Source organism: Hypanus sabinus, chromosome 9 (genome assembly GCF_030144855.1).
Source record: "Hypanus sabinus isolate sHypSab1 chromosome 9, sHypSab1.hap1, whole genome shotgun sequence".
In the NCBI taxonomy this organism is placed as follows: domain Eukaryota; kingdom Metazoa; phylum Chordata; class Chondrichthyes; order Myliobatiformes; family Dasyatidae; genus Hypanus; species Hypanus sabinus.
In genome coordinates this window covers 12,043,767-12,068,128 of record NC_082714.1, presented here as the reverse complement: position 1 = coordinate 12,068,128, position 24,362 = coordinate 12,043,767, and the positions used below count along the sequence as shown (strand labels likewise).

At 42.9% G+C, this 24,362-nt stretch overlaps 1 protein-coding gene across 1 annotated transcript in view; it reads right to left on the bottom strand.

Moving 5' to 3' along the window:
* Nucleotides 1–24,362, bottom strand: part of LOC132399094 (ras-related protein Rab-26-like) — a 425,754-nt gene that overhangs the window by 195,360 nt on the left and 206,032 nt on the right. The window contains exon 3 of the mRNA XM_059979057.1: nucleotides 7,491–7,532. Within this exon, the coding sequence (XP_059835040.1) occupies nucleotides 7,491–7,532 (42 nt within the window). The remainder of the gene's footprint in view (nucleotides 1–7,490; nucleotides 7,533–24,362) is intronic.

Genomic DNA, 24,362 nt, shown 5'->3' with positions numbered 1-24,362 from the left:
TTCCCCTTCCTTTCCAGACGTGAAGAAGGGTCTCGGCCTGAAACATTGACTGTTTATTTTTTGAAGATGTAACTAGTAGAGTGGATAGGGGAGAACCAGTGGATGTGGTATATTTAGATTTTCAAAAGGCTTTTGACAAGGTCCCATACAGGAGATTAGTGTGCAAACTTAAAGCACACAGTATTGGGGATATGGTATTGATGTGGATAGAGAATAGGTTGGCAGACAGGAAGCAAAGAGTGGGAGTAAACGGGACCTTTTCAGAATGGCAGGCAGTGACTAGTGGGGTACCGCAAGGCTCAGTGCTGGGACCCCAGTTGTTTACAATATATATGTAAAGGGGGTTTCTTCTTTTTTCTTTGTTACTGTGTATGTAATCAAAATAGCTTCTTTGTTTTGTTAAAAGCAGGAATGCTTCTTTGTTGCGAGAGAGTGCTGGAAGCTTGTTTGGGTTAAAATTTACTGATAATGAGAATTGTATTCCTTTGTAAACCAATTGGGATTAATGTTGTTCTTTCTTCTGAGTCCGTAAGCTATTGTTGGCGGGCTTTTGGGGAGATCGGTGTGAGGGGGTGAGAGAGTGAGGACGCGATGCTGTAAACTGGGCAAGGAACGGACCCCAAGCATGGGTCCGAGGCCAGGAGGTACTCCGAGGAGAGGAGATGAAGCTAGATGTGCTTGGTTGACCACTTCGGATGGTCCTAAGCTGCGAGTCGAGGAGTTCGGAGGGGATCGAATGGTGGCCAGAAGACTTCAGTAATTGAGCTCCAACGGTTGTGCACGAAGTGGTTTGGACTTTGATAAGTTTGGCGCCTTTTCTTTATTTTTTTTCTTCATATATACTGTATCGTTATTAATCACTTAGTTATAGTAACCTTTATAAATTGTACTCATTTAATCGCATATGGTGTCCTGTCTGTTTTTGGGCGAGGCGGGGATATCACACAGCATCCACACCAGCTGATTACCCAGTTTGGCAGGGCCGGAGGCTGTTCCCCCTGGACGAGAACGAGCTGAGCGAGCCTGAGGCGACCCAGGGGGTTACACATATTAATGATTTAGACGAGGGAATTAAATGCAGCATCTCCAAGTTTATGGATGACACGAAGCTGGACAGCGGTGTTATCTGTGAGGAGGATGCTAAGAGGATGCAGGGTGACTTGGATAGGTTAGGTGAGTGGGCAAATTCATGGCAGATGCAATTTAATGTGGATAAATGTGAGGTTATCCACTTTGGTTGCAAGAACAGGAAAACAGATTATTATCCGAACGGTGGCCGATTAGGAAAAGGGGAGATGCAACGAGACCTGGGTGTCATTGTACACCAGTCATTGAAGGTGGGCATGCAGGTACAGCAGGCAATGAAAAAGGCAAATGGTATGTTGGCATTCATAGCAAAAGGATTTGAGTACAGGAACAGGGAGGTTCTACTGCAGTTGTACAAGGTCTTGGTGAGACGGCTTCCAGAATATTGTGTGCAGTTTTGGTCCCCTAATCTGAGGAAAGACATTCTTGCCATAGAGGGAGTACAGAGAAGGTTCACCAGATTGATTCCTGGGATGGCAAGACTTTCATATGAAGATAGACTGGATCGACTACGCTTATACTCACTGGAATTTAGAAGATTGAGGGGGGATCTTATTCAAACGTATAAAATTCTACAGGCTAGATGCAGGAAGATTGTTTCTGATGTTGCGGAAGTCCAGAACGAGGGGTCACAGTTTAAGGATAAAGGGGAAGCATTTTAGGACTGAGATGAGGAAAAACTTCTTCACACAGAGAGTGGTGAATCTGTGGAATTCTCTGCCACAGGAAACAATTGAGGCCGGTTCATTGGCTATATTTAAGAGGAAGTTAGATATTGCCCTTGTGGCTAAAGGGATCAGGGGGTATGGAGATAAAGCAGGTACAGGGTTCTGAGTTGGATGATCAGCCATGATCATACTGAATGGTGGTGCAGGCTTGAAGGGCCAAATGGCCTACTCCTGCACCTATTTTCTATGTTTCTATTCATTTTGATAAATTGGTTTATTATAGTCAGATGCACTGAGGTGCAGATCTGCTTCACCTGGCATCCATACAGATTTTGTAATCACATTGAGGTAGTACAAGGGAAAACAATAACAGAATGCAGAATATAGTGTTACCGTGATATAGACAGTGCAGGCAGACAATAAGATGCAAGGCCATAAAGAGATTGACCAAGCGTCACATTATCGTACAAGAGATCCACTCAATAGACTCTTAACAGCGAGGTAGAAGCTGTCCTTGCACCTGGTAGGGTATGCTTTCAAGCTTTTGAATCTTCTGCCCAATGGATGGTGAGAGAAGAGAGAATACCTGGGGTGGGTGGGGTCTTTTAATTATGCTGGCTGCTTTACTGAGACAGTGAGAAGTGCAGACAGAATCAATAGAGTTGAGTCTGGGGTCCTGATGCTCTGAGCTGTGTCCACAACTCTTTGCGGTTTTTGAGATGACATCAATGCCTCGCGAGCACTTGCGCTAATTAGATACAACACTTCCAAAGCACAAACCGCAAGATGCCAAGTACGGGAGAATATACCACATTTGTAGGAAGAGCCACGAGGGCCTCTTTTCCCATTCTCCTCTCCTATCAAAACTGCTAGAAGTTAGAGAAATTGATGTCCACACCACCAGATTGGAGGCTCCCAGACAGAGTCTGAGGTGTTGCTTCTCCGTTGCAAGCACAAGATAATCTGCAGATGCTGGAAGTCCAAAGCAACACACACAAAATGCTGGAGGAGCTCGGCCTGAAATGTAGACTGTTTACTCTTTTCCACAGATACTGCCTGACCTGCTGAGTTCCTCCAGCATTTTGTGTGTGTTGCTTCTCTACGCTGAATTTGCCCTCATCATGGCAAGTAGAGGAGATAAGGGACAGATATATTGGAGTGGAAATGGGAAGTCAAATTGAAATGGATAGCCACCATGAGATCCTGCTTGGCACTTACATCCACAGTGATGAAGTGTTTTGAGTGGCTGGTGTTGAAGCACATCAGCTCCTGCCTGAGTGATGACTTGGATCTGCTCCAATTCACCTACAGAAGCAACAGGTCTACAGCAGGTGCCATCTCATTGACTCCCTACACAACCTTGGAACATCTAGACAGCAAAGGTGCATACATCAGGATGCTCTTTATCAATTACAGCTCAGCATTTAACATCATCACCCCTTCAAAACTAATCAGTAAACTCAAAGACTTAAAGGCCCCAATACCCCTTGGGCGATTGGATCCTGGATTTCCTCACTTGTAGACTTTAGACATTTCAGATCGTCAAAGACATCTCCTTCACAATCTCCATCAGCACAGGAGCACAACAGGGGTGCGTGCCTAGCCCCCTTTACACCTTGATTTTGTGGCCAAGTACAGCTCCAATACCATATACAGGTTTGTTGTGGGCTGTATCAAAAATGGTGATGAATCAGTATACAGGAGAGAGATTGTAAATTTGGCTGTGTAGAATAATAACAACAACGTCAATAAGACCAAGGAAGTGATTATAGACTTCAGGAGAGGGAAACCAGAGGTCCATGAGCTAGTAATCAGAGGATCAGAGGTGGAGAGTCAGTAACTTTAAATTCCTGGGTGTCACTATCTCAGAGGACCTGTCCTGGACCCATCATATAAATATAATTGCAAAGAAAGCAGGACAGCACCTCTACTTCCTCAGGAGTCTACAGAGATACAGCATGTTAACAAAACCCTTGGCAAACTTCTACAGATGTGTGGTGGAATGTGCGGAAAATCCTACAAAAGGCAACGGATTTGGCCCAGTATTACCCTCCCAGTCACTGAGCTCATCTATATGAAACGTTGCAGTAGAAAAGCAGTATCCATCTTCAGAGATCCTCACCATCAGGCCGTGCTCTTTTCTCACTGCTGCCATCAGGTAGAAGGTACAATAGCCTCAGGACTCACAACACCAGGTTCAGTAACTGTTGCTACCCCTCAACCAACCAGCCCTTGGACAAAAGGAGATAAAGGCACATTCTATTTCCGATGTTCCCACAGCCGATCGTCTCACTTTAAGTACTTTTTATCTTGTTATTTCATGCTCTTTATTTATTGTTTTTTTTATATATATATCTGCATTTGCACAGTTTGTTGTCCATTGATCCTGTTTACAGTTACTGTTCTATAGATTTGCTGAGTATGCCCACTGGGTTGCATGTGGTGACATGTACGGACTCTGATAATACATTTTACTTTGAACTTTGAACTGGTCAGGTAACACATTTCAGTGTTATTGACTGAGGAACAGTGACCGCAAGAAAAACAAGGAGACAGCTTTAAAAAGACTGCCAAGTGATTTTGTAATGCCCATTTAAAATAATTGGCACAGCCTCAAATGAGAAACACTATAGCCTTCAAATAAAGATAAGAATTAGTTAGGATTAGCCTTCACAGTCGAACTATATAAGTAATCAAGAATTCACATATAAAGTGATTATGTTAATCTCATTTTCAAGCTCCTTTGATTTAAAGGACATGACAAATAGGAGGCATCTGACTGTACTTTGCTTAAGCACACCTCAGGTCAAAGTAAAGAACACTTTCTCCTCCATGTCACTAGAGACTCGCTACAGAAATATTCACTTCCTTAAGCTGCAAGAGATTTTCCAAAGAAACGGGTGTGCCCCAGGTTACAGAAAACTGAATTTGAGCAAATTCTTCCATACATTTTTCAAGATGGCTATAATAATAAAATGTTTCAGTGCTCATTAATGACTACAGTATATATTCCTTTAGTTTAATTATGAGGTTATAGAGATTATTCAAAACTGAATGCTACAGAGAGGTAGCATTCATCTGTAGGGACCCTTCACCATCTTGGATATGCCTTATTTTCATTACTACCATCAAGGAGGTACAAGAGCCTGAAGACGCCCACTCAATATTTCAGTTCATACCCTTTGACAATCAGGCTGCTGAACCAGCATGGATAATTTTACTCAACTCGACACTAAGTTGATAACACAACTTATGGACTCACTTTCAAGGACTCTTGTGACTTGTATTCTCAGTACTATTTATTATAGTTATTATTTTTTGTATTAGCACAGTTTGTCATCTTTTGCACGTTGTTGGCTCGGCAGCCTTTGTATGTAGTTTTTCACTGATTTGATACTTATTATTTCTGTGCTCTACTGTGAATGCCTGCAAGAAAATGAATCTCAGGTCGTATACGGTGACATAAATATACTCCAATAGTAAATTTACTTTGAACTTTGAGGAGCAGCTCCTTCCTCTCTGCTATCAGATTTCTGAATGGTCCATGAACTCATGAACACTACTGACTATTTTATTTTCTTTTTGCACTATCTATTTATATTCTATGTCTTTTTATTATTGCAGAGTAAATTTTTATCCTATTGCACTGTACCACTGCCACAAAACAACAAATTTCAGAATCAGAATCAGGTTTAATATCACCGGATATTTCGTGAGATTTGTTGTCGTTGTGGCAGCAGTACAATGCAATGCTAGATGGAGATGGAGCTCATCAGCCTGGGAAGGCAGTCCATCTAAGAGAGGGAAAACTCTGATTTCAAACCTCCGCTGCCTTGCGGCCATACCCACACATGGGAAAGGCTTCGGGAGTAAACCCTGAGGACAAATCCGGAGCTGGAGTCCCTAAGGCAGTCCGACATTGCCTACAATCTCGTTCTGGCAACTCATGTAACGTCACTGGTGCCGAGCTGTATCGGCCCTTGCCCTTCCCTTGGACAACACTGGTATCGTGGAGAGGGGAGACTTGCTGTATGGGCAACAGCCGGTCTTCCATACAACCTTGCCCCGCCCTGCACCTTGGAGAAGACTTCCCAGGTGCAGTTCCATGGTCTCGCGAGGTTAAAGGATGCCATGCATAAATGAAATAAGCAGTGCAAAAATAAAAGTGGTGAGGTAGTGTTCATGGATTCAATGTCCATTCAGAAATCAGATGTCAGAAGGGAAGAAGCTGTTCCTGAATCATCGAGTGTGTGCCTTCAGGCTTCAGTACCTCCTTCCTGATGGTCAGTGCATGTCCTGGGTGATGGGGATCCTTAATGATGGATACCGTCTTTTTGACGCATCGCTCCTTGAAGATGTCCTGGATGCCGTGGAGGCTTGTGCCCACGATGGAGCTGAGCTTACAACTCTCTGCAGTTTACTTTGATCCAGTGCAGTGGCCTCCTCCCACACCCCCATAGCAGACAGTGACGCAGCCAGTTAGAATGTTCAGAACATATTTCAAAACATGCGTCACTGTCACTAAATCTGTTTCTGATTCAGAATAAAAGAATCACACAAGCCGTATGTACAGCGATAAGAAGCTATTGAGCATGGATGTTTCCGACTTGCAGAGAAATCGGCTGACATTTAAAATTCAGATTATCTTTTAGATTAGCTTTGTCTCATGTACAAACGGTACACAGAAGCATACTCTGAAATACGTTGTCTGCAACAAGCCTGCAAGTGTCAAAATGCTTCTGACACCAACGCAGTGTGGTCATGACCTACTAACCCTAACCCCTATGTCTTTCGGATGTGGGGAGGTGGGGGGGAACCTCACCAGGATCAGGTTTAATAACACCAGCATTCGTCGTGAAATTTGTTGCCTTGCGTCAGCATGACGAGCCGTAGAAGACGGCTTGGTCATCCACTGCAAAGAAGGGAGACCCCAGTTTGTGACATTTGTGATGGGTACCACTGGACCCGGACTTTTGAAGAAGAGAGAGCAGAACTGTGCCAGCGCAATGGCTTTTCTATTCTAAAAACTCCCCCACACAGGTTTCCTGTCATCGTTGGACACAATGGGCAACTACCACCATATTGCAATACATAATAAAAAATGTAAATTCCAATGAATGAATGAATAAATTTTATATAATATATAAAGAAAATTAAGTTAAATAAGTAGAGCAAAAAGAGAGGGAAAAAAGAACTGACGTAGTGCCCATGGGTTCATTGTCATGTAAATGGGGAATCATGGGTGTAGAGAGAGTAGAGCAATGGGGTAAGTACGCATCCTTGAGGAGCACCAGTGTTGATCGTTAGCGAGGAGGAGATGTTATGGTCACGGGAAGAATGTACAAAACCCTTACAGGCAGTGGTTAGAATTAAACCCTGATCAACAATCATTGGTGCTGGAAAAGCATTACACTAACTGTTACACCATTGTCTGCCCCTTGCTTTTACGTGATCCCCCTCATTTATGTGAGGCAGGAACTGCCTGGATAACACTTAGGAGATGTATCCATCAGTCTCAGTTAATGGTTCTGGGTGATGCCTTATCAAAGTACATATACGTCACCATACGCCTTCTTGAGATTCATTCTCTTGCAGGCATTTACAGGAAAAGAAAATAAAGACAGTAGAATCATGAGAAACTATACATGAACAAGGACAAAAGAAACTTATTTTATTGTGTAACCTCACACATCTGTTCCCCCGTCAGTTAGAGCCGGGATTGGAAGACTGACCTACCTGTAGCTTAACCTTCACTCCATCCACGTTTAACACTTTGTTCTGAAATAAAGAAAGGGAGAATGTGAGAAATGCAGCTTTCAGAACTCTTTCCCATCTCAAAGTAACATTGCAACTGACACAGGAAGAGCCCAGTTACTGTTTCTCATTAATAAAGAAGACAGTCTGAGATTGATTTATAGACTAAATACCCAATGAAGACTCAGCCTCTTATCTCCGTAAATTCCACTGGCCCAGAGGGTGGCATGAGTGCCAGCAATTACCAATTGAGTCTCGATTCCTGCTGATGTCTGTAAAGAGTTGGTAGGTTCTCCCCATGAGCCTGTGGGTTTCCTCCGGGTGCTCTGGTTTCCTCCCACATTCTGAAGATGTACTGTTAGGGTGAGTCGTGGGCATGCTATGTTGGCACTGGAAGCGTGGCGATATTTGTGGACTGCTCAATATAATCCCCACTGATTTGATTAGATGCAAATGGCACATTTCACTGCAGCTTTTCATCGCACATGAGGCAAATAAAATTAATCTTTAATCTTCAACTTTATCTTCTTTGCTCTTTCTACATTCCCAATCTTTATCATTCCACCGTTGCGTTATACTACAATAAAGTAAGGGATTGAGTTAAAAAATACTAGAAATACTCAGTACTTAAGGCATTATATGTAATGAAGTGATCAGAATTTCAGCAAGTAAGGCAGCTGTACATGTTTATGAGGTGACTTGAACTGAACAGAGTACTCCACATGGGAAACCTGCAGTAAAAACAGAAATTGCTGCCAGGTCAGCCCCATTCTATGGGAAGTTTCACTTCCCAGAGATAATTTTGACCAATTGGGGAGTAGGTTTTGTTTCTTGGCCTAGTTCACAAGTTTTGTTTGGACCATTTGGGGAGTAGGTTTCAATCCATTTTCTCCCTACTCTTTTTCTTTAAAGGTTTGACCAGTTCATGTCCATTTCCAGGTCCAGGATCTCCAATGGAGTCCATGCTGCTGGAAATGTCTGCCAACAGGTCTGTTCTGGTCTTCCCTTGCAATATTACAGAGGTGCCCTTTGAGTCTGGCTCTTAGGCTGTTGCCTGTCTCCCCTGTGTATATGATATGGGCATTGCCTACACTGAATTGCATATATCTGTGCACTTGCACTGCTAATGTGACACTCTAATTTCCTTTGGGATCAATAAAGTAACTATCTAAGTCTTGCTGTTCACAATTTACTCTCTAGTCTGTTGTGTTTTGCTGTTAGTCTGTTGTTGTACGTCATCCATATTAACGATCTGGATGATAATGTGGTTAACTTGATCAGGAAGACTGGGGGTGGACAGCAAAGAAGTCTATCAGACCTTCAAGTGGGATCTGGATCTCTGGATCAGCTGGAAAAATGGGCTGAAAAATGGCAGATGGAATTTAATGTAGACAAGGGTGAGGTGTTGGCACATTGGCCTTTATAAATCAAAATACTGAGTACAGGAGATGGGATGTTATATTGAAGTTGTATATGACGTTGGTGAGATCTAATTTGGAGTATTGTGGACAGTTTTGGTCACCTACCTATGGGAAAGATGTAAATAAGGTTGAGGGAGTAGAGAGAAAATGTACAAAGATGTTGCCAGGACTGGAGAACCTGAGTTTTAAGAAAATATTGAATAGGTTAGGACTTCTTGGAATGTAGAAGGTTAAGGGGAGATTTGATAGAGGTATACAAAATTATGAGAGATATATGTAGGGTAAAGGCAAGCAAGCTTTTTCCGCTGAGGTTGATTAAGGCATAGGTTAAGAGTGAAAGGTGATAAGTTTAATGGGAACATGAGGGAAAACTTCTTCACTCAGAGGGTTGTAAGAGTATGGAACGTGCTGCCAGCACAAGTGGTGGATAAGAGCTCAGTTTCAATGTTTAAGAGAAGTTTGGATAGGTACATGGCTAATAGGGGAATGAAGGGCTACAGTCCCAGCACCGGTTCATATGGGAGTAGGCAGTTTAAATGGTTAGGCATAGTCTAGTTGAGCTGAAAGGCCTGTTTCTGAGCTGTACTTTTCTAATGACTCTAAAATGCTGAAGGAACTCAGCATGTCAGGCAGGATACATGGAGAGGAATAAACAATTGATGTTTCTGGCCTGGACCCTTCATTGGGTCTCAGAAGTCAACCCTTTATCATTGCCGGGACCGAATCCTAGGATACAGTCAATAGATGGTTGCTCTCTACCATTTTCCCCAAACAGATTAAGGAGAGTGTGGTAAACCATGTATACCTGTCTGGATACACCCCTCTGCTGACTGCTCCTTTGGCTCCTCCCACAGACCCCTCTATAAAGGTGATTGGGGCACTGCTCCTCCCTCAGTCTCCGAGATGTCGTGCTCATTTTCGCTGTTAATAAAAGCCTATCATTTTGTACCCTGCTTCCAGTCTCCTGGAGTTATTGATAACGCATCAGAGAGCCAATAAATCATCAACAGTTCAGGCCAAGAACCCTCATTGGCACCTGAGTCGACTCTATTCCTCTCCATAGAAGCTGCCTGACCTGCTGAGTTCCTCCAGTATATTGTGTGTGTGTGTGTGTGTGTGTGTGTGTGACTCTAGGTTTCTGGCATCTGCATGACTTCTAGTGATTATGATTCCATGCTGTCAGAGAGTGGGTGGGTGAGTACCACAGAGATTGTGGGCCATGGAGACAGTTACATCGACATCACTTGCCAATTCTGATTATTGGCACTTTGGTGCCTGACAGGAGATTCTGCTTTCTTAACCAGGCATTTAATCAATGGGGTTTCTTGAATGAGAAGTTAATTTTAGACTGTCTTGTTAGACCTGCTAAAGCAGTGCCTGATGCACCATTGATCTAACACTGCCTACCTTTGATTATGACCAGGCTCCTTTAAATAATGCCCTGCAAATACTCATTGGTGCAGATGCATAAACAGGTTGTTGTAAAGATCTGAATGATTTATTTGTGACTGTGGTCATATTCATTTCATTGACAGTTGCAGAGGAACAGTTTCAGTGCAAACCATTCACTCGTTGTCACAGATGAGATCAGAATAAATATTCATTTAAATCCCATTAAATAATAGCACAAGTTACAGCAGACCTGTTTTGCAAATTAACCCGAATGAAGAATAGCATTTGCACCATTAAACTGGAGAGTGGAATTTGCATAATTTTTCATTAGTGCACTGATAGGCGAGTCACCAGCACATCTAACTGGGAATTGAAGTAAAGTTTCTTTAAGGTAATGAGAACGATGGGAAAGCGGCATAAAAATGTACAGCACAGAAACAGGCCAGTTGGCCCATCTGGTCCATGCTGAACCACTTAAACTGCCTAGTACCACCGACTTGCACCAGGACCACACTCCTCCCATCCCAAACTTCTCTTAAATGTTGAAATCGAGCTCACATGTACCCTTTGCTTTGGCAGCTCATTCAAACCCTCAGTACCCTCTGAGTGAAGAAGTTTCCCTTCATGATCCCCTTAAACATTTCACCTTTAACCTATGACCTCTAGTTGTAGTGGCACCCAGCCTCAGAGGAAAAAGCCTGTTTGTATTTACCCTATCTATACTCCCTTATAATTTTTTTACACAGCTGTCAAATATCCTCCTAATCTTCTACATTCCAAGGAATAAAGTCCTGACCTATTCAATCTTTCCTTATAAGTCAGGTCTTCCAGTTCTGGCAACATCCTTGTAAATTGTATCTGTACTCTTTCAACCTTATTTACACCTTTTCCTGAAAGAAAGACTTATGTCAAGGGGAAGATGAACATTGTAAATGTATGGACAAATAGAACAGGAGTTTATACTGGTGGGGTGGAATAAAAGGTGGGAAGAGGCCCACATGTAGGATTAAGAATCACTGATCAACTTTATTCACCATATAGATTTGGGTACCACAGCAGTGTAGCAGTTAGCAAGATGACATTACGGCTCTGGGCATCAGAATTCAGAGTTCAATCCCGGCATCCTCTATAAGAAGTCTGTACGTCCTTCCCGTGGAATGCGTAGGATTTCCGGGGTTCTCCAGTTCCCTCCCACAGTCCAAAGACATTCGGGTAGATTAAATGGCCATTGTAAATTGTCCTGCGATTAGGTTAGGGTTAAATCAGCGTTATCAGGGGTTTCTGGGCAGCATGGCTTGAAGGGGTGGAGGTGCCCAAATCACACTGAACCTCTAAACAATAAATAAATAAAAACAGATTTACATGTATTTGGAATTTGCCATGGTGAGGTGGTCTGGGTACAACACACAACAAAGAATAACATTTAACAATTCAAAATAATAAAGAAGTATCAAAATATATTTATATAAATAAAAATACATCAATAAAAAATAAAAGTTAGAGGTTAGACAGATAGGGAATTAGAAGTGTATTTATACAAAGCAACATATACTTACAATGTAAAAAGCATTTAAAAAGTGGTTTAAAGTATTTATAGTGCAGAGTAATAGATAGAGGGGCTGGGGGGAGCTAGCTAGAATGTTTGATCAGATAATCTGCCTGTGGAAGAAGCTTTTAAGATAGCGTAAAGTTTCAGATTTAGTAGTCTCATAGTGCTTTCCAGAAGGGAGCTTTTGCAAAAAGTAGTTTGCAGGGTTGCTAGTGTCCACTATGACTTTCCTGCCCCCTTCTTTGTCCTGGGCGCATACAGCTCTCTGGAGTGATGCTAGCATAAATACTAGCATGGACTAGATGGACAGAGTGTCCTATTCCTGTTCTCTATGTACCAGGTAAATCTCTGTTACCCATATTAAATGCATTGCTTCAAGTTGAGGGAAGAGTCTGCATTACACAGAGAGGAAAGAACACTAAGAAATTATTCCTCCCCTATCAACAACCCCTTTTTTCCTTTACAAACTAAAGATAAAAGAAAGTGATATCCCACTCTCAATTTGGTATCCTGGAGCAAGATACAGAAGCTTGAGAACACGTACCACCAAGCTCGAGGACAGCTTCAACCCTGCTGTAATCAGACTCTCGTGCTAAAAGATGAACTTTTGGTCTCCACTGACATATATCATAAAATCTGTTGTTTTGTGGCAACAGAAGATAAAAAGCAGTATATATATATATATAGAGAGAGAGAGATCAAAAGTTTATCTTTATTGTGCGAGAGGTTTGTTCAAGACATAAAGCACTACCACAGGCTCTTGTGCCCATCTGTCTATGTCGACCTGATCTTCTGCCTACTTCCATCTACTTACACCTGCATCATATCCTTCCATTAATCAACCTATCCAAAGTTTTTTTTAAAATGTTACAAGAGTTTTATGACAACAGGGTAGAAGCTGTCCTGGGTGTCACTGGAAAACCTGTGGGTATAAAGATATATGTCACTAGATTTATGTGCACTGACGTCTGACAGCGTAACAGAAACCTGGAAGTCTCCACTAAGTATGTCTTAGTTCCACAGACAATGTTTCTATTGGTTCACAGGGCGCTGAGTGAAAACTGAGTCATGAGAGGCTGTGGATGCTGGAACCTGCAGCAAGAAGCAACCTGGAGGAACTCAGCAGACTGGGTAGCATCTGTAGGAAGAGATCTGTCAGTGCTTCGGGTTGAAACCCAGTACAGGACTGAGTGGAGAGGGGAAAGGGGCGGCACGGTAGCATAGTGGTTAGCACAACGCTTTATAGTACAGACTTCCCAGGTTCAATCCCCGCTGCTGCCTGTAAGGAGTTTGTACGTTCTTCCCATGACTGCACAGGTTTCCTCCGGATGCTCTGGTTTCCTCCCACAGTCCAAAGACCTCCAGGTTAATTGGTCATTTTGAATTGTCCCATGATTAGGCTAGGGTTAAATGAGGGGATTGCTGGGTGGTGTGACTTTAAGAGCTGGAAGGGCCAACTCTGCACTGTATCTCAATAAATAAATATGAACAGTCAACGTTTCAGGTCAAGATCCTGCACTGGGACTGAGTCAGGAGTTCCTTTACCCCCACAGATGTTGTTGCCCCTCAGGAACTCCTCCAGTGGTTTGTTTCCTGCGCGATGAAAGCTGTTGCAACGCCCCTTCATTCATCACTACTGACACTGATTGCTTGTAATACCAGCTTTTCAAGTCTCTGCCAACACTGTGAGCAAAATACATTGCGACCCACTGAACTAAGAAATTAATTGTCAATCCTAATTCACTCAAAGCCTGCAGGGCCCCAATGTGGAAAGTCCACTAAAAGCAGTGTTGTGTCTTTGCTGTAAAGGGTTTGATTTACAAGTCATATTTAGAACATAGAATATTTAGCCCACAATGTCAGTGCCAAGCATGATACAACTAAATGCCTTTTTGTCAAGACATGATCCATCTCTCTCCATTTCTTACATATCCAGCAGCAGAATCAGATTCATTAATACTGACATAATACTGTGAAATTGGCCCTGGCACTGAGCACCTCATTTTCACCATGGTTATCCTGTCCCTATACACTTCTATCCTTTATCAAGGAAGTTTTAAAGCTCTCTGCTTCTTTCTTGACAACAGATTCAACCAGTTCTCCCCCACCGCCACCCCCCTCCGTCTGGCAGAACTGGTCCCCACCCTCAACCTTTCAGCTCCTCCCACTTTCTCCTTATTCAAGAGTAGCCAGTTTCATCAACTTTGCCCCTAACTTCCACCCTAACCTTAAATTCACTTATTCCATTTCAGACACCACCCTCCCCATTCATGATCTCTCTGTCTCCTTCTCTGGAGACAACTGAGTACCAACAACTTTTATAAACCTACCAATTCCCACAGGTATTTGACATACCTCTTCCCACTATGTCTCCTGTAAAAATGCTATTCCTTTTCTCAGTTCCTTTGTCTCTGATGCATCTGTTCCCAATATGAGGTTTCCCTTTCCAGGACACCAGAGATGTCCTCTGTCTTTAAGGAGCAGGGTTCCCTTTCCTCCGCCATTAATTCTGCCCTCACCCCATTTCCCAGACATCCCCCCTCACCCCATCTTCCCGTCACCTCAACAGGGATAGTATTCCTCTTGTCTTTGCCTATCTTCCTCCCCATGAGCTTTTGCACCTAACACATAATTCTATGCAATTTCTACCATCCTCAATGGGATCCTACCACCAAACACATCTTTACCTAATCCCCACCTTCCACAGTGATCGCTCCTTCCGTGATTCTCTTGTCCATTCATCCCTCTCCACTAATCTTACTTCTGGCAAGGTACAGAAATACTACACCTCCCATTTACCCCCTCCTTTACCTCCATTTAGGGCCCCAAACAGTGCTTTCATGTGAGGAAATCTGTTGAGGTTCTCTATTGCTTACAGTGCTCCTGATGCAGCCTTCTTCACATTAATAAATAAGGGGACCCACTTTGTCAAGCACCTCCACTCCATCCACCAAAAGTGCAATTTCCCAGTGGCCAACCAGTTTAGTTCCTATTCACATTCCCATTCCAACATGTTGGTCCATGGCCTCCTCTCTTGCCATGATGAAACACTTGCGGGTTGGAGGAGCAACACCTTATATACTGTCGAGGTAGCCTCCAACCTGATGGCATGACTTCTCCTTTTGGTAATCTGTTTTTCCTCCACCTTCCTTCTTCTTCTATTCCCCACTTTGGCTTCTTCTCTCCACTTGCCTATCACCTCCTCCTGCTGTGCCTTCTTCCCTGTCTCCCATGGCACATGAATTTAACTGTATCCAAGTCAGTAAATTAGAGAGTGGGTTTAAGACTAGACAAAACCATAGTGGGCTTAGAGAGTCGGCTTGAAAGATGCCTCTGTTTAATTTTATTATGGTGGTTGACCTCTTGGAGACGTGTATATATTGGCTGCTATACTTCCCAACTGACAACATTGACTACATTTCACAGCCGCTATGTTTCATTAGGGGTTTGAGGAGATCTGTTATGTCACTAAAGACTCTAGCAGATTTCTACAGATGTACCATGGAGAGCATTCTAACTGGTTGCGTCACCGTCCTGAACGGAGGGGTCACTGCACATATTGTAAAAAGCTGCAGAGGTTTGTAAACTTAGGGTCAATGGGTAAGGAAGGAATGTGATATGTCAGTGAATCTGAATCTCGAACTATACGATTTTCTGACTGTCTTGCAATGCCAGCTCTCTGATATTAAAACTAATTAGGTTACCCTGTAGCTGAAAGAACTTGCTTTGGAAATAGAGTCACACAGCATGGAAACAGGTCTTTAAGCCCACAGAGATCATGCCGACCACCCACAAGAGTACCCTTTCATTCTCTTCATATCTCCCTTGTGTGCCTGATGGACTTTATCTCGAGTTGTAGGGCGGCATCAGTTAACATAGCAAATTAACGGCAGCCTAGTGGTTCGCACAATGCTTTATAGTACCAGCGACCCGGGTTTAATTCCTGCCACTGCCTGTAAGGAGCTTGTACATTCTCCCCATGACTGCGAGTGTTTCTTCCTGGTGCTCCAGTTTCCTCCCACGAGTCCAAAGACATATTGGTTTGTAAGTTACTTGGTCAGTGTAACTTGTCTGGTGGTTAGGCTAGGGTTAAAAATCAAAGTGGGGGGGGGGGAGTTTGCCAGCTGCACATGGTGATGGCACAGTTTGAAGGGCCAGATGATCCTATTTTACACTATATCTCAATAGAAAAATAAACAAACAAATGTAGTTTATCCCTTAGCTCACTTTCTCTTTCATGACACTCCCTGTGATATAAATACTTCAAATCCATTTGGCCTTCAGCTAGGCAAAAGTATTAAAAAGAAACATACTTTCTTATCTTTTAATTAATAATAAACTGGTTAAAGCTCGGCAAGATAGCTTCTAAAGGGCTTCGGGGATACACTGAGAGCAACTTCAAACAGCATTATCATGACAGCAGTAATGTTACCAAAATCAATGTGGCAGCAGTTTGTCTTCTGTTGCAGTTGTAAAGCACACACCAGTCTGATCTCTGTGTCAGAAAGTTACTTCCACGGAAATCGATGTGAGGTGAAACAGATGGAAGTGGCACAGGTATAGTACCCACACTGGTGAAGAATTTTAACCCAGTTATATTTCATTGTTTGGCCATCTCAAGGTGTGGCCTTTACAGACGGCTGAATCACCGCAGGGGTTCCCAACTTGGGGTCCGTGGATCCATTGGGTAATGGTAAGGGTCTATGGCATAAAAAGGGTTGGGACCTCTGCGCTAGAGGCTGATTGAAATCTCTAAACTCATATTATGTTGAAGTTGTATAAGATGTTGGCAAGGCCAAATTTGGAGTACTGTGTACAGTTCTGGTCACCTACCTATCAGAAAGCAATTGATAAGATTGAAAGAGTGCAGAGAAAATTTACAAGGATGTTGACAGGACTTGAGGACCTGAGGTTGAAAAGGTTAGGACTTCATGGCCTGGTGCTTAGGAGATTTGATAGAGGTATACAAAGTTATCAGGGGTATAGGTAGGGCAAATACAAGCAGGCATTTTCCACTGAGGTTGGGTGAAATGAGAACTAGAGGTCATATATTAAGTGTGAAAGGTGAAATATTTAAGGAGAACTTCTTCACTCAGAGAGTAGCACGAGAGTGCGATGAGCTGCCAGCGGAAGTGGTCGATGCGAGTGCGATGACAACATTGAGGAGAAACTTGGATACATACATGGATAGGAGGCACATGTACTTTGATGGGACAAGGCAGAAAAATGTCGGGCACAGCTTAGCTAGGCTGAAGGCCATGCTCCTGTGCTGCTGTGCTCTAAGACTCTGAGCTCATGTAGTTTTTGAGGCAAACTTTGCAACTTGGTTGTTAATTGCTCAGTACCCTAGTCATCCTCTGGCATGTTACTCATCTGCTGATATGCCAAGTACCACCCATGAGACACATGTAAGGAACGTAATGGAATGCTGCCAGTCACCTGGATGAGTTCAGCGCCAACAATTCTCAACAATCTCCCTTCCACTAAGGACTCCTTCCCCACCATCGGTAGTACCCACAGGAGATGCTGCCGCAAGAGGACAGCACCCATCATCAAAGACCCCCAGCATCACAGCCATGCTGTTTTCTCACACCATCGGGCTGGAGGTATAGAATCCTGAAGTCCCACTGCACCAGGTTCAAGGACAGTTACTTCCATTCAACCATTCGTTCCTTGAACCAACTGGCCCAACCCTAATCACTACAGCTTAGTAACACGATGACTATTTTGATCATTTTGCATTAAACTTGATTTTTTTTGGTCTAATTGTGTTCTTTCTTGTAAAAATTGATATAATTTACATTTATGCTTTTCCTGTGAATTGCTATTCAATGTGATGCCTCTGATGTTGCTACAAGTAAGCTCTTCATTGCATCTGTGCGCACGTACTTGAACTTACGACAATAAATTCGACTTTGGCTTGGACACTGAGAAAGCAGCCCCCCTCCCCCCTTGATTAGCACCTCATCAAAATCCCAGAACATTTCATTCCCTTCTCCCATCCAGCTGCATCCTGACGAAGAGTCTCGGCCTGAAACGATGACTGTTCATTTCCACGGATGCTGCCCGACCTGCTGAGTTCCTCCAGCGTGATGTGCGTGTTGCAACTGAAGTGTATATCACCCATGATGTGTTCAAGTACATGGGAGCACCTCCATCTGCAGGTTCCCCTCCATCTTCATACTTCCTGATCTAATATCTCAGCAGAACACAGTGCAGCTTGGAGTGTGACTGGGTCCAATTCCTGAAACTGCCTCCCCAGCACTCTAACCCCACTGCTCCTGATCTGTGGATATTAAAATCCCCAGTTAAGAGTCACATAATTGAACCAGGTTCGTCAGTCCAATACCAATCAAGATGCCCTTTCTAAGTGAGTCTTATTTGCCTGCGATTGGCCCAGAGTCCCTCTAAACTCCTCCTATCCATACACCGGCCAAATGTCTTTTAAATCTTGTCACTGTACCTGCCTCAACCACTTCCTCTGGCAGCTCATTCCAAAAAAAAAAGCTGACTTTCAGGTCCCAGTTAGCATAATGCTATCACAGCGCCAGCAATCAGCGATCGGGATTCAATTCCAGCCGTCGCCTGTACGTTTTCCCCGTGACCACAGGGGTTTCCTCTGGGTGCTCGGGTTTCTCCACACATTCTAAACACGTACGGATTCGGGTGAGTAAGCTCTGGGCCCCAGAAGCACAGTGACACTTGCGGGCTGCACCCAGAACATATTCCGATGTGCTGGTCATTGATGCAAATGACCTATTTCAATTTATGGCTCAATGTTTCGATGTAGATATGACAAAGAAAGCTAATCTTCTCATCTTCTTTCCCCTCCCACCTTAAACCTATGTCCTCTAGTTTCTGGTTCCCTCTGCCTAGGAGGAAGACAGTGTGCATTCACCGTATCTATGCCTCTCATTTTATTAGCCACCTCTGTCAGGTCCCCTCTCAATATCTCCAAGAAATAAAGTGCCCAACCTCTTCCTATAACAGTCTTTCGAGCCTTGTCAACATTCTTGTAAGTCATCTTCACACTCTTTCCAGCTTAATGACATCTTTCCCATAACAGGGAAACAAAGATCATAAATGCTGCAGGTGCAACCTCACCAATAACTTGTTCAGTTGCTACATAATGTCCCAAACTCCTATTCTTAATAAAAACATAGGATCTCAGCCTGAAATGTTGATTGTTTATTCATTTCCATAGATGCTGCCTGACCTGCTGAGTTCCTCCAGCATTTTGTGTGGGTTGCTTTCTACACTCAATGCCCTGACACGGAAGGTCAATGTGCCAAATGCCTTCTTCACTACCCTGTCTAACTGTCTGACTGTTCATTGTTTTGAAACATATCAAAAGTATGTTGGGTACATTTAAGCAGAGGTTGATAGGTTCTTGATTAGTCAGGGTGTCAAAAGTTACGGGGAGGAGGCAGGAGAATGGGTTTGTTATTGTTATTCCCCTCCAAACCTTGTGGCACATCCAGTGGCCACCTTACCGTTTCTTTAGCACTTTGTCTGTTTTTCACGAGGTCGAGTTGCTAGCTCGCTGCTCAACCCAGCTCAGAAGGAAAGCGTGCAGGGAGCCAGCCGGAATCGAACCCAGGACCACTCGCCTCAAAGTCCAGTACTGATACCACTACATCACCGAACAGCAGAATGAGGTTGAGAGGGCTAATAAATTAGCCATGATGCAATGGCAGAAGAGCAGACTCGATGAGCTGAATGGCCAAATTCTGATCCTATGTCATTCCCTCATTATTGGATGGAGCATTTATCATCTGAATGAAGTCATCAAACTGGGCAGCAAGCATAAGTAGTTTATTTCAATAAATTTACCTAATTAATATTGATGCTTTAATTAATTAGCATGAGTTGAACATGTTTTAAATACATTTATTTTTCATTAACATTTGATATACTTCTAATTAGTTATGTTTTCAGCTGTTTCTGCATGTCCCTGAGCAAAATCAGACTTCTAGAAACAGGGGGAAAGACTTCTGACAGAATAAGCTCTCAGATGATGGTTGCCATGGTAACGTGGCGGTTAGCATGGTGCTATTACAGCTTGAGGCGTTCCAGAGTTCGGAGTTCAATTCCAGCGCCATTCTGTAAGGAGTCTGTACGTTCTCCCCGTGGAATGCTTGGGTTTTCCCCAAGTACTCCTGCTCCCTCCCACAGTCCTAAGATGTACCCGGTAGGTTAATTGGTCTTTGTAAATTGTCCCGTGTTTAGGTTAGGGCTAATCGAGTTTGTCAACGGTTGCTGGGGCAGCATAGTTCAAAGGGCCAGAAGGGCCCACTCCACACTGTATCATTAAATAAATAAATTATATTGGTATACCCCAGGACAGAAAAATGGGAGCAGCAACTGGCCACCTGGCCCCCAGGCCTAGCTCGCCTTTTAAGGATAATCTGCCCCGGGCCTTAACTCTCAGTCTGTGTCAGTTCCTCGCAGACCTCAGTTCCACGATCTTTCTACATTTACATCCTCTTTACTTGCCTTCAGTGATCTCATCTCCACTCTTCGAGGGTAGGGAATTTCAGAAATTCACCACCATTTCCTGAATGTGTTACTTTCCTCGATGTGGAGAAAGCATTTGATCGTATAGAGTGGAACTACCTTTTTGCAGTCTTAGAAAAATTTGACCTCGGTCAAAGTTTCATCTCTTGGATCAAATTGCTGTACCTGTGTCCTACTGCTTCTGTTTTAACTAATTTTCAGAAATCCCAGGTATTTAATCTCAAACATGGCACCCATCAGGGATGCCCCTTAAGTCCCTTTCTCTTTGATTTGGCTATAGAACCTTTGGCAATAGCATTTCGAAATTGTCCTGAATTGACCGGGATTTGGAGAGGGGATATTGAGCATAAAGTTTCTCTTTATGCTGATGACTTATTACTCTTTCTCTCAAATCCGTCTACATCCTTACCTCCAATGTTTTCACTTCTTGACCAGTTTAGCCAGATCTCTGGCTATAAACTTAATTTACATAAGAGTGAACTTTTCCCAATTAATAAAGAAGCACAAAAATTAACATTTCGTGATCTCCCTTTTAAAGTAGTCCATAATCAATTTACTTATCTTGGAATTACAGTCACAAGGAAGTTTAAAGATCTCTTTCGTGAAAACTTTGCCAATCTTTCATATACTATAAAACAGAGTCTGGTCCAATGGTCACCTCTATCTATGTCTTTGGTAGGTTGTATTAATGTTGTTAAAATGTATGTTCTCCCCAAATTTTTATACTTATTTCAATCTATCCCAATTTTTATTCCTAAATCTTTTTTTGGTTCCTTAGACTCTATTATTTTGTCATATTTGTGGAAGAATAAGCGCTCTAGAATTAATAAAATCCATCTCCAAAAACCTAAAAAAGAGGGTGGCATGGCTTTACCTAATTTTCGTTTATATTATTGGGCAGCTAATATACGTTGTGCTACCTTTTGGTCTTTCTTCCATGGCCAACCCAAGTGCCCTAATTGGGTGGCAATGGAGTTGAGCTCCACTAAAGAATTATCTATCTCTGCACTTTTTGGCTCTGCACTCCCTAGTAGTCTGTCCAGATTAATAGCTAATCCTCTTGTTAGACACGCTTTGCGTATATGGGCTCAGTTTAGGAAATGCTATGGTTTCCATGGTTTTTCCGTTCCCAGCCCTGTCGTACATAATCACCTTTTTCTACCTACTACGTACAATTCAGCATTCCATGTTTGGTATAGGAAGGGCATTAGGCATTTTGAAGATCTTTTCATTGATAATCGCTTCGCTTCTTTTCAGCGGCTCTCTGTTAAGTTCAATCTGCCCAATGCTCATTTTTTTAGATATCTCCAAATTAGACACTTTATTGCTTCTTTAATTCCTAACTTTCCTGAAATGCCTGCGAAAAATGCTATGGACTTATTTCTTTCCATTAATCCACTAGGTAAAGGTTTAATATCAATTATTCGAGATAAGTTAGCAGCCTTACGACGGGCCCCTGTGGATAAAATTAAAATGGCTTGGGAGCAGGATTTAAATACCTCCTTTTCTGATGAGAGTTGGGACTCGATTCTCAAATCGGTTAACTCAACCTCTCTTTGTGCTCGCCATTGCCTTTTACAGTTTAAGATTGCTCATAGAGCCCATATGTCTAAATCTAAACTATCTCGATTCTATCCTAACACTAGTCTGCTTTGTGATAAATGCAAGAGGGGTGAGGCCTCTCTCATTCATATGTACTGGTTCTGTCCTAGCTTGGAGAAATTTTGGAAAGATGTCTTCACTACGTTATCGTCTATTCTGAATCAGCACCTAGAACCAAACCCCTTAATTGCTTTGTTCGGTTTCTGGGGCGAGACAGATTTACGTCTGAGTCCGACCAAATGCTGAATATTATCCTTTGCCTCTCTCCTGGCTAGATGCTTGATCCTCCTTAGATGGAGAGATGTTGCCCCGCCCACTCATGCTCAATGACTTAATGACATTATGGCCTGCTTGGACCTCGAAAAAATTCATTATTCAATTCTTAATTCGGATTTAAAGTTCCATAAGGTCTGGGGACCTTTTATAGAGTACTTTCATAACCTTCCTCTTGACTAGGGTTTTTTTTTTCTTTTCGGTCCCTTGCTTTTAGCTCCCTTTTTTTGTTTTCTGGTAGTAGGCATTATCATCCTCTGTTGCTAAGTATATTCACAGTCTGGGAGTTTGATTGTCCTGATTTATATTCTCTATATTGTGTTGTGGTTGGTCTGGAGTTTTTTTTGTGTTGTGGGGCTGGGGGAGGATACTAAGTTTACTTATCTTCAATTTAGGTGCTTTTTAGAAAAATTCTCTTTCTTTGTATCATATTGTCATTGTATGCTTAATTTTGCACTGTATTAATGTTCCTCATTTTGATTTGGGGTTTTTTTAATTTGTAAAATGTATTAAAAAAACTAATAATAATAATAAAAAAGAAATTCACCAGCATCTGCGAGAAGAAATTACGACACATTTCACTTCTAAATGATAACCACCCTACCCGTAGCAATTAGTGTAACACTTCAGCGCCAGTAACCAGGGTGCAATTCCCACGGAAGCCTGTAAGGTGTTTGTATAGTCTCCCGATGATCACATGGACTTCCTCCAGTTGATATGGTTTTACCCTACAGTCCAACCGCAGGATTAGGGTTAGTGAGTTGTGAGCACGCTCTGATGCTAGAAGTGTGGTGTCACTTATCGGCTGCCCAGCAAAATCTTTGAGGATTTAATTTGACAAAAAAATTCATTTCACTTTATGCAACAAATAAAGCTAACCTTAAAGCAACACACACAAAATGCAGGTGGAACACAGCAGGCCAGGCAGCAACTATAGGAAGAAGCACTGTTGACATTTCGGGCCGAGACCCTTCGTCAGGACTAACTGAAAGAAAAGATAGAAAGAGATTTGAAAGTAGGAGGGGGAGGGGGAAATCCGAAATGATAGGAGATGACAGAACGCTGCCTGACCTGCTGCGTTCCACCAGCACTTTGTGCGTGTTGCTCGAATTTCCAGCATTTGCAGATTTCCTTGTGTTTGTGTTTTTAAATTCACGACTGCACTTCTCCTATCATTTTGGATTTCCCCCTCCCCCTCCTACTTTCAAATCTCTTACTATCTTTTCTTTCAGTTAGTTCTGACGAAGGGTCTCGGCCCGAAATGTCGACAGTGCTTCTCCCTATTGATGCTGCCTGGCCTGCTGCGTTCCACCAGCATTTTGTGTGTGTTGCTTGAATTTCCAGCATCTGCAGATTTCCTCGTGGTTGCGAAGCTAACCTTAAAGGCAGTCTCTTGCAAAATGCTACAGCTACCCTGTCAAGCACTGTAGCAGAATATGCACTTCAGGAAGATCACCCCTCATTTTTCTAAACTCTAAAGAACTTAAACCACAGCTCCAATCTGCTAATTAAATTTGCTGACAAGACTACACTGGTTGACCTAATCTCAAATAATAATGAGGCAGCCTACAGAGAGGGAATCATCACCCTGACACAGTGGTGTCAAGAAGACAAACTCTCCCTCAATGTCACTGGTTGTGGACTACAGGAGGAATGGAGACAGGCTAACCCCCATAGACATCAATGGATCTGGAGTTGAGAGGGTGAACATCTTTAAAATCCTTGGCATAAACATCACCGAGGATTTCCTTTCACCTCAGATGGTTGAAGAAGTTTGGTATGGGCCCCCAAATCCCAAGAACTTTCTACAGGGGCACAATTGAGAGCATCCTGACTGGCTGCATCACTGCCTGGTATGGGGACTGTACTTTCCTCAATCGCAGGACTCTGCAGAGAGTGGTGCAGACAGCCCACCGCATCTGTAAATGTCATCTTCCCACGATTCAGGACATTTACAAGGACATGTGTGTAAAAAGATTCCCTAGGATCATTGGGGACCTGAGTCACCCTAACCACAAGCCGTTCCAGCTGCTACCATCCAGGAAGCAGTACCGCAGCATGAAAGCCAGGACCAACAGGCTCTGGGACAGCTTCTTCCAC